Source organism: Nannospalax galili, unplaced genomic scaffold (assembly GCF_000622305.1).
Source record: "Nannospalax galili isolate Female #2095 unplaced genomic scaffold, S.galili_v1.0 scaffold1018, whole genome shotgun sequence".
NCBI lineage: Eukaryota > Metazoa > Chordata > Mammalia > Rodentia > Spalacidae > Nannospalax > Nannospalax galili.
This window is the reverse complement of record NW_008342000.1, coordinates 1,598,816-1,609,040: the sequence shown is the minus strand read 5'-3', so window position 1 is coordinate 1,609,040 and position 10,225 is coordinate 1,598,816. Positions and strand designations below refer to the sequence as shown.

Below are 10,225 nucleotides of genomic sequence, written 5' to 3'. Positions count from 1 at the left end.
GTGTGTGTGTGTGTGTGTGTGTGTGTGTGTGTGTGTGTGTGTAGGGAAGGTTTGAGACAGGGTCTCCCTAGCAACCCCGCTGGCCTGGAACTCACTATGTAGACCAGGCTGGCTTCCAGCTCACAGAAATCTGCTAGCCTCTGCCTCCTGAGTGCTGGGATTAAAGGCAGATGCCAGTTTTTAAACGTGTGTGATATGGTTTCTCACTGGCCTGAAGCTGGCTTAGTAGGCTAGGTTGTCTGGTCCACAGCCCCAAGGATCTGCCTATCTTAGTGCTGGAATTGTAAGTGAGCTATTCTTTATGTAAAAATAAAACAAATAGCCTGACTTAAAGAAGAAATTCTTTTTTTTTTTTTTTTTCTTTTAAGACAGGGTTTCCCTGTAGCCCCAGCTGGCCTGGAACTCACTATGTAGTTCATCCCAGGGATTAAGGGTATGTGCCATCGCACCTGGCAAGAATGAATTCTTTATGTAAAAATAAATTAGTACATCTGTATCCTTAGTAGGCTAATTTGCTTTCATCTTTACTACATCGTAAAGTTATATGTACATCAAAGAATTGTTTAAAAACAATTTTTAAGGATTTATTGTCAGTAAATCTTTGATCTGTATACCTACTTTATATACCTATATAATCAGGTTGCATAAAAATTTCTTGGGCACAAAGGAGTTGCAAGTGGAATAAGTTTAATAAACTCTGCTCTGGGCCCAGCAGGGGGTGGGAAATTATGTCTATAATGGGTTAGTGGGAAAATATTTTTAGCTTTTTGGGCTGTATAGTGTTTGTTATAACTGCTCATTTAATTTTCACAATTTACTTTTATTTACTTTAAAATTTTATGTATATGAGTGTTATGCCTGCACATATTTAAGTGTACCATGTATGTGCTTGGTGTCTGAGGAGGCTGTAAGAGGGTGTTGGATCCCTGGAACTGGAGTTACAGATGGTTGTGAGATGCCACGTGGGTGCTGGGAACAGAACCCAGGTCTTCTGCTAGAGCAGCCAGTGCTCGTAACCACTGAACCATCTCTCCAGCCTCTGTCATAATTACTCACTGCTGCTGTCAAGACATGAAAGCAGCCATGGGCAATTGGCAAATGAATGGATATAGCTGTGCTCCAATAAAGCTTTATTTATAAGACCAGGCGGGGGCCAAATTTGGCCTGTAGGCAACAGTTTGCATATGCCTATTACCCATGACCCCCACTTCCATGAGTGTGGGGACCTGTTTTTGCCCAGTGCTGTCTTCCCAGCACTCAGTCCAGGAGCTGTCTATCCTTCCTCCAGTGCATTTGACCTGGTCCTTCTTGTGGCTGATATGTGGGTTCAAAGCAGCTGACATGGTGAGATTTCAATACTTTTGGAGTCTTCCCCACAGATAGCTCTTAAAATGCTTAATCCATTGACCTCTCACTGTGTGTGAAATCCCACTACGAGGGCCATTGCTTTCAATCAGGGTGGGTGATTTTGATGCCTATGACAATTGGACATGGCAAGAAGATTGATCACGCGCTCAGATTAGCTCCCAGTTCTTAGAAGATGAGCTTAGGCTGGTCATATTTAAAGGAGGACAATTCGAAGTCACAGCTCTTGGCACTGTTCGCCTAGAGGGCAGGCCTGGGTCAGGTACTTCATGATAGGGGTCCTGACATTTGGGAAGCTGTGTGGAATCACAGGAAATCTAGCAGAGATAATCTCAGTGTAAGGTGGTTTCTTAGTTGTTGCTGTTTTTTTAATTTTTATTTATTATTTATTTTATTTTATGTGCATGAGTGTTTTGCTTACATGTATGTAAGCGCACCGTGTACATGAAATGCTCTGCAAAGGCTGGAAGAGGGCATCGGATCCCCTAGAACTGGAGTTATAGACAGTTGTTAGCAGCCGTGTGGGTGCTGGGAATCAAACCTGGGTCCTCTGGAAGAACAGCAAATGTTCTTTACTGCTGAGCCATCTCCCTAGTTATTTAGCATAGTGCTTGAAGTCTTAGGGCAATCAGAGAAGGAAATAAAAGGGATAAAAACAAAGGAAGTGGTAGTAAAAAGCATTATTTGCAGAGAATACAATCCTATAGATAAAAGACCCAAAGACTTTACCAAAAAACCTCTAAGAATTGATAAATGCTTTCAGCAAAATATGAAAAATCAATGCAGAAAATCAGTGGTCTTCTTATGTAGTACTGGTTAGTTTTAATTGTCTATTTGACACAACCTAGAATCAATCACATGAGAAGGAAATCTCAGTGAAGGGATTTCCCAGATCATAATGGCCTGTGGGCACGTCTGTGTTAATTGATTCAGCCTTTTGTGGGAAGCACCATTTCTTGGGCTGGCCCTGAACTCTGAGTGAAGACAGCTTACCCACCTTACCGTCCCCTCAGTGATGGACTGTAATCTGGAATTGTAAGCCAAATAAACACCATCTTGCCCTGTTAAGTTGTCTTTCTTTAAAATGTTTTATCACAACAACAAAAATGAAATTAGAACATGCTGTTTTTTAATGATAAGTTCTCACTATGTAGCTCAGGCTAACCTGGAATTCTTGCTCTTCCTGCCTTAGCCTTCTGAATGCTGGGGATTGCAGGCATGCACAGCCGTGCCTGACAAAAAGGGATTTTGAGGAGGCACAGAGGCCTGGAGCAGGGTTGGCAAACTTGATAATGTTGGCCTTGATAAGCATCATTGTCACTGATCTCTCAAGTGGGAACACTGAATGCAGGCTTGGCTGGTTCTTCCCTTACCCTGAGCCCCCAGGCCATGCTGGACTCCTCAGCCTTAGCACAGGGTCACCTTGGCACTGATTTCTACTCTGCAGAGTGAAGAGTGGGAGAGAATGAGCCACGGTGCTTGCTACTGCCTCTAGCACTGCTTCCTCCACATTCCCACTGTCATCACTACCTCCCTTCCATCTGGGGCCACCACTGTCACTACCCACCCCTACATAATCACCTCCGTAATCCCCACTGTTACACTTTCTCCATCACTTCCACTGTCATCACCATCATCATCACCACTACCACCTAATCCTTTACCAACCATCTCCACCACTGGATGAACCCACCACTGCTTTCTCTGTAATGACCATCAGTCTATCTTCTTCCGCCCCATCACTGCTGCTGTGACTTGAATGTGAAATGTCTCCCAAAGATACACGTTTGAACACTTGGTTTCTAGCTGGTAGTGCTGTTTGGAAGGCTGTGAAACCTTTAGAAGGTACAGCTTTGCTGGAGGAAGTGGCTCATTAGGAGCAGACCTTGAAATTTTAGAACCTGGCCCCATTTCCTGTCCACTCTCTGCTTCCTGATCTGGATCATGTGACCAGCTTCCTCATCTTTGTGCCACTGTGCCTTCCCTGCCAGGATGGAATGAATGTATCCCTTCTTAAACTGGAAGTTAAAATAAACCCTCCCTTCCTTGAGTTGCTTCTTCTCAGATATTTGGTCACAGAAATGACAAAAGTAATCAATACAATGTTGTCTCCACTGCTCTAATTACCACCACCACCACCTCCCTGTGTTAGTCAGCATTCCATTGCTGTGACTAAATACCTGAAGCAATATTTGAAAAGAAAAAAAAGGATTTATAGTTTCAAAGAAAAAAGATTTTAGTACATGGTCATGTGCTCTCATTGCTATGGGTGATGAGGCAGTGTTCCAGGGTAGAAGTGTGAGGAGATCAATTCACTTCAAGGAATCAGAGGGAGAGCAGAGAGGCCAGGGTCCCCATATGTCCTTCAGGGCATGTTTCCAATGACCTGACTTCCTTCTACTGGGCTCTGCTCCTAAACTTCTAGCATTCCCACTAGGGCTGCAGGCTGGGGACAAAGCCTTTAGCAAATGACTTTAGGAAATTTAAGATCTAAATGATAACATTCTTTCTTAATTACATTTGCTTGTTCATTTATTTATCTACTTATTTGATGCATGTGTGCACGTGTGAGGGTGTGTATGTGCAAGTGTGTGTATGCAGAGGTCAGGGGACAATTTATGGGAGTCAGTTCTCTCCTTTCATTATGTGGGTCCTAGGGATTGAACTCAAATTGTCAGACTTAGCAACAAGCACCTTTACCCACTGATCCCACTGAGTGAGTGAGTAAGTAAGTAAGTAAATAAGTGATTTTATTTGTGTGTGAGCTCAGGTGTTCACATGCCAGCATGCACATGAGATCAGAGGACAATCTCAGGAGTCAGTTCTCTTCTGCTACAATGTATGTTCTGGAGACTGAACTCGGGTCATCAGGCCCATGTGGAAGTACATCCACCTGCTGAGCCACCTCGCCGGCCCTAAACTATAACATTTTGGCCCTGCCTCTCAAGGGATCATGTTCATCTCACAATGAAAAATGAATTTAATCCATCTTCGAGAGTCCCCAGAGTCCCACCAGTGCTTGCACTGCTCAAAAGTCCAAGTGCCAAGTGTCTTCTGAGACTCGATGCAAGCTCCGAGATGTGAGTCTCTAAAATAAGAGTCAAGGTACATGTGCCAAGACACAATAGCGCCAGGCAAACACTCCTATTCCAAAAGGGAGGAGTGGGGATAGAGTATGATGGTGAGTGTTCATTGTCAGGTCCACATGATTTAGCCTCTCTAGGTTATGCTAGCCTTTGGACAGATAGGCCTTTGAGAGATTTATTTGTTTACATTAACTGAGGTGGGATCATTAACCCACTGTGGCTGGGATCATTTTCTGGGCAGATGCTGGACATAAAATGGAGAAAGCAAGCTGAGCAAGCATTCACTGCTTTGTTTTTGACTGTGGGTGTAACATGACCAGCTGATTCAAGCTCTTGTTGACTCTCCCTCCATGATGGGCTGTACCCTTGAACTGTGAGCTGAAACAAATCCTTTCTCCCTAAAGTTGCTTTTGTTAGAATATTTTATTACAGAAAGAAGAAAAGAAAGACAGAAAGGAAGGACCAGATGAAAGTAAGATGGTGTGCTGGATAGCTTCAGTTGTCAGCTCGACACACCTGGGTAGAAGGAACCTCAACTGAGGAATTTCCTCCATTGGATTGGCCGTGACAATTTTGGAGGCATTTTCTTGATTACTGAGTGATTTGGTAGGGCCCAGCCCACTATGAATTGTGCAACCCCTGGGCAGGTGGTCCTTGGTTATATAAGAAAGCAGGCTGAGCACAGGCCAGGGGACTAAGGCAGTAAGTAGCACTCCTCCATGCTGTACTTCAGTTCCTGCCTCCCGATTGTTGCCCTGAGTTCCTGCCCCGGCTTCCCTCAGTGACGGACTGTCACTTGGAAGAGTAAGATGAAATCAACCCTCTCCTCCCCAAGTTGCTTTGGTCATGGTGTTTATCACAGTAATAGAAAGGTCACTAGGACAGATGGAAACCCAGGATGGCAAACATCGAATGCTATAGTTCCATGTCCAGCATCTGGGGCACAAAGTGGAATGATGTGAGCTCCAGAGAGCTTAGGTGGAGCAGCCCCCTTGGCCTCTCCCTTGGGCTGGCTGGCTCTGCTTCTGCTTGAAGTTTTTTTTGGTAGATAGTTCATATTTCTGACATCTTTAACTTTCTGGGGTCTCCATTGGAGATTCAGGTTTCTTCTCACAGATTCATAGACCACCCTTTTGGGGGCTGCCTTCATGGACTCTAAACCTACCATGCTGCTTGACTGTCCAGGTTTTTCTTTAAAATTTAGTGGATGCCTCTGGGATCCCACAACTCTTGCTGTCTGCAAACCAGCCTCATGTGAATGTCACCAAGGTCTACCACTAGCTCCAGACATAGCCAGGCCGTTTTAGCCCATGGCTGCAGTGGCCTCTGAGGGCCTGGACGGCTAAACACAGGGAAGTGAATCCCAATCCTATGGGCATAATTTCTTAGGCAGTCCCATGAGAGTAGATCACCCTGGAGCTCTTTTCTCAAACCAAAGTCTTTGGGGCCTGAGATGGGTATGGTCTTGCTGATTCCTGAGATGCCCTAATAGAATCTTTCCTTTGTCTGATGCAAAGTAGCCAAGTATCTGATTCTGATTCCTGAGATGCCCTAATAGAATCTTTCCTTTGTCTGATGCAAAGTAGTCAAGTATCTGATTTCTTTCTTTCTCTTTCTCTCTCTCTCTCTCTCTTTTCTTTCTTTCTTTCTTTCTTTCTTTCTTTCTCTCTCTCTCTTTCTTTCCTCTCTCTCTCTCTCTCTCTCTCTCTCTCTCTCTCTCTCTCCCTCCTTTCTTTCTTTCTCTCTCTCTCTTTCTTTTCTCTCTCTCTTCCTTTCTTTTTGTCTTTTTTGAGACAGGGTTTCCCGGTAGCCCCAGCTGGCCTGGAATTCACTATGTAGACCAGGCTGGCCTTGAACTCACAGGTATCTGCCTGTCTCTACCTCCCAAGTGCTGGGATTAAAGGCGAGCGCCACCACGCCTGGCCTGATTTCCTTTTAATGGCACTAATTTCCTTAGCAATCTGTGTCAATCTGCACATTTTTCAAATCTTTCTGTTCTCCTTTTGGCTCCTACTTTTCAGTGAAAATCTGGCCCAAAGCAGCCAGCAATGCCCATGTATAAATCAATCAATCTATCACTTTTAAACTGAACTTGCCACAGTCTCAGACAGGGACAAAATATAGACAGGTTCTTTGCCGTAGAGTAACACAAATGGCCTCTTGTCCAGCTCCTGTTAAGAGTCCTCACTCCCACCTGAAACCTTGTGAGCACAGTCTTTACTTTCCTTGTTCCTGTGAGCATCCTTGTCTTCTGGTTCCCATCAAAATACCCATCAAACTCCAAGAATTCTAAGCTCTGGATAGTTTCCTCTTCCAAACTTTCCCAAATCCCTCCTACAAACCAATTCCAAAGGCTTCCAGACTACTTATCAGCTAGTCACAGCAAAGGGCCATTTTCCTGTGCTTATTTCCTGGGTTAGCTTTCCGTGGCTATGATGAAATACCTAAGGTAATCAACTTACAAAGTGGAAAGATATATTTGGCTAACATTTTTAGAGTTTAGTCCACAGTCATTTAGCCAAATAGCTTTGAGCCTGTGGAAAGACAGAAGATCATGGTGGGAAACCCATGGTATAACAAAGCTGTTCACTTCAGGGTGGCTGAGAAGAAAACATAAACAAACAAACATACATACATGCATACATACATACATACACACACATACATACAGAGAGAGAGAGAGAGCGAGTGAGAGCAAGAGCGAGAGAGACACCAATCCTCTTTAAGTACATAGTGCAATGATTTCCCACTAGGACTTACTCTCTATAGTACAAATGTCACACATGACCTTTGGGGGACATTCAGATCCAACTCATAACACTCTACTACCTCCCTTCACTATCCCTGTCACTGTCACCATGACTACCACCCCTGTACCTCTATCTTCTTCACTATCACCACCTGATTATCATTATCACTATCACCACCATCACCACTATTATCCCCACCACTCACTTCCTCCCCTTCCCCTTCACTATTACCACCATCATCACCATTACCACCATCATCACCACCATTAGTACCAAGAGCATCACCACTACAATTACCACCACCTACCATCACCTCCCCTGACTTTCCCTTTGACTATCACCAACATAGTCATCATCACCATCACCACCACCATCACCACCATCACTACCACCACCACTAACTCCGTCATCTTCCTCTTTACTCTCACTACCATTGTCACAATTCCCACCACCACTAACAGCATGTCCATTTCCACCACCATCACAATTAATATCATTGCTTCTACTGTTACCACTATCATCATTACTATCACCACCTCTATCACCATTATTGTTAACTTGCTCCTCACATTTGCTATCACAACTGTCACTACCACCACCACCACTATCACTACCATTAAGTCCCTCACCTTCTATTATAGTCTGAATGAGAACTGTCCTCCATGGACTCCTTATGTAAACATTTGGTTCCCAGTTGGTGGTTGGGAGAGGTTATGGAGCCTTTAGGAGGTGGAGCCTGCTGGAGGAAGTGTGTCCCTGGGAGTGAGGGTTTATAGCCTTGTCCTGCTTCCTGTGTGTGGATGAAATGCGATTAGCCAGTTTTCTGTTCCTGCCACCATACCGTGCCTTCCCCACCACGATGGACTCTATCCCTCTGGATAAGAGGGTTAGCAGCTTCCTTAAGTTGCTTTTGCATATTTTATCACAGCAACAGAAATGTAACTAATACAGCTTCCCCTTCACCATCACTACCATCGTCCCCACCACTAACTTGACATCACCAACATAGTCATCATCACCATCACCACCACCATCACCACCATCACTACCACCACCACTAACTCCGTCATCTTCCTCTTTACTCTCACTACCATTGTCACAATTCCCACCACCACTAACAGCATGTCCATTTCCACCACCATCACAATTAATATCATTGCTTCTACTGTTACCACTATCATCATTACTATCACCACCTCTATCACCATTATTGTTAACTTGCTCCTCACATTTGCTATCACAACTGTCACTACCACCACCACCACTATCACTACCATTAAGTCCCTCACCTTCTATTATAGTCTGAATGAGAACTGTCCTCCATGGACTCCTTATGTAAACATTTGGTTCCCAGTTGGTGGTTGGGAGAGGTTATGGAGCCTTTAGGAGGTGGAGCCTGCTGGAGGAAGTGTGTCCCTGGGAGTGAGGGTTTATAGCCTTGTCCTGCTTCCTGTGTGTGGATGAAATGCGATTAGCCAGTTTTCTGTTCCTGCCACCATACCGTGCCTTCCCCACCACGATGGACTCTATCCCTCTGGATAAGAGGGTTAGCAGCTTCCTTAAGTTGCTTTTGCATATTTTATCACAGCAACAGAAATGTAACTAATACAGCTTCCCCTTCACCATCACTACCATCGTCCCCACCACTAAGTGCCCTAACCTTCCCCTTCACCATCACTATCATCATCCCCATCACTAACTGCCCTAACCTTCCCCTTCCCCATCACTACCTTCATCACCATTACTACCACCACTCCCACCACCATTAACTCCCTCACTTTTATTTTCACTATAATTATTACCAAGACCACTATTACACTGTACCACTGACACCATCACTACATCACCTCATTATCCCCTTCTCTTTTCCAACCACAATCACCATCACCATTAGCACAATTGCGTTCCTCTTTCTTACCACAACTACCAGCACCGTCATTACTTCCACCACCTACATCCTTGCTACCACTATGCCTGCCACCTCCACTACCTCTACCTTTATTGCTGTTGCCATTAGAGGTCTCATCTTCACTGGTAATCACCCCTGTGGCCATCACCATCTTTGCTACCATGGCTGTCACTGTGGGCCAGTTGCTGGTAGCTTCCCTTGCCCCGGGGCCTGGCCTTACCTTGCCCACATAGTGGGGCAGTGAATTGTTTTTCTCTTCATCGATATGCATCTGGTTCCAAATCCAGGCCCTCTTCTGGCGCCGGTGGGCAGGCAGCATGCTGTGGGTGTCCAGCTGGGGAGGGTTTGGGTCTGCCATTGCTGCTACTGCCAGCAGGCCCAAGAAGGTGCCCAAAGTAGCAGCCAGTGTTGTGATCCTCTGCATCCTCCCAGGTGGGACTGATCTGCAGAAAGAGGACAGGACATCAGGACATAGTGGCCACTGCCCTTGAGTGTGAGCAGCTCACTCCGGGAGCCAAACTTCCTTTTTCTCTTCCTTCCTCTATTGATCACTTTGCTGACACCAGCAGAACCAGACCCTAGTCTAGGTGGGAGAGGCTGGCCCAGAAATAGCTCCTACTTATACCCACGTAAGCTGTCGTGGAGGCAGGTACAGGGGTACGAGATTTCCGGGAGTCAGGGAAGGGCATCTGGAGTAGGTGTGAAACTGATGCTCAGATCCTCCCAGGTGGGACTGATCTGCAGAAAGAGGACAGGACATCAGGACATAGTGGCCACTGCCCTTGAGCAGCTCACTCCGGGAGCCAAACTTCCTTTTTCTCTTCCTTCCTCTATTGATCACTTTGCTGACACCAGCAGAACCAGACCCTAGTCTAGGTGGGAGAGGCTGGCCCAGAAATAGCTCCTACTTATACCCACGTAAGCTGTCGTGGAGGCAGGTACAGGGGTATGAGATTTCCGGGAGTCAGGGAAGGGCATCTGGAGTTAGGTGTGAAACTGATGCTCAGGCAGCCCCTCAGATTACTGCCATTTTACAGATGAGGAAACTGAGGTACAGAGAGGTTAACTCCACCCTTGATTAAATGTAGGGGCTGAGAGTGGAGCGCAGGCACCTG

At 45.5% G+C, this 10,225-nt stretch overlaps 1 protein-coding gene across 1 annotated transcript in view; it reads right to left on the bottom strand.

Moving 5' to 3' along the window:
* Positions 1–10,225, bottom strand: part of Cdh5 (cadherin 5) — a 43,813-nt gene that overhangs the window by 22,664 nt on the left and 10,924 nt on the right. The window contains exon 2 of the mRNA XM_008837720.3: positions 9,331–9,553. Coding sequence (XP_008835942.1) covers positions 9,331–9,534 — 204 coding nt within the window. The 5' untranslated portion in view covers positions 9,535–9,553. The remainder of the gene's footprint in view (positions 1–9,330; positions 9,554–10,225) is intronic.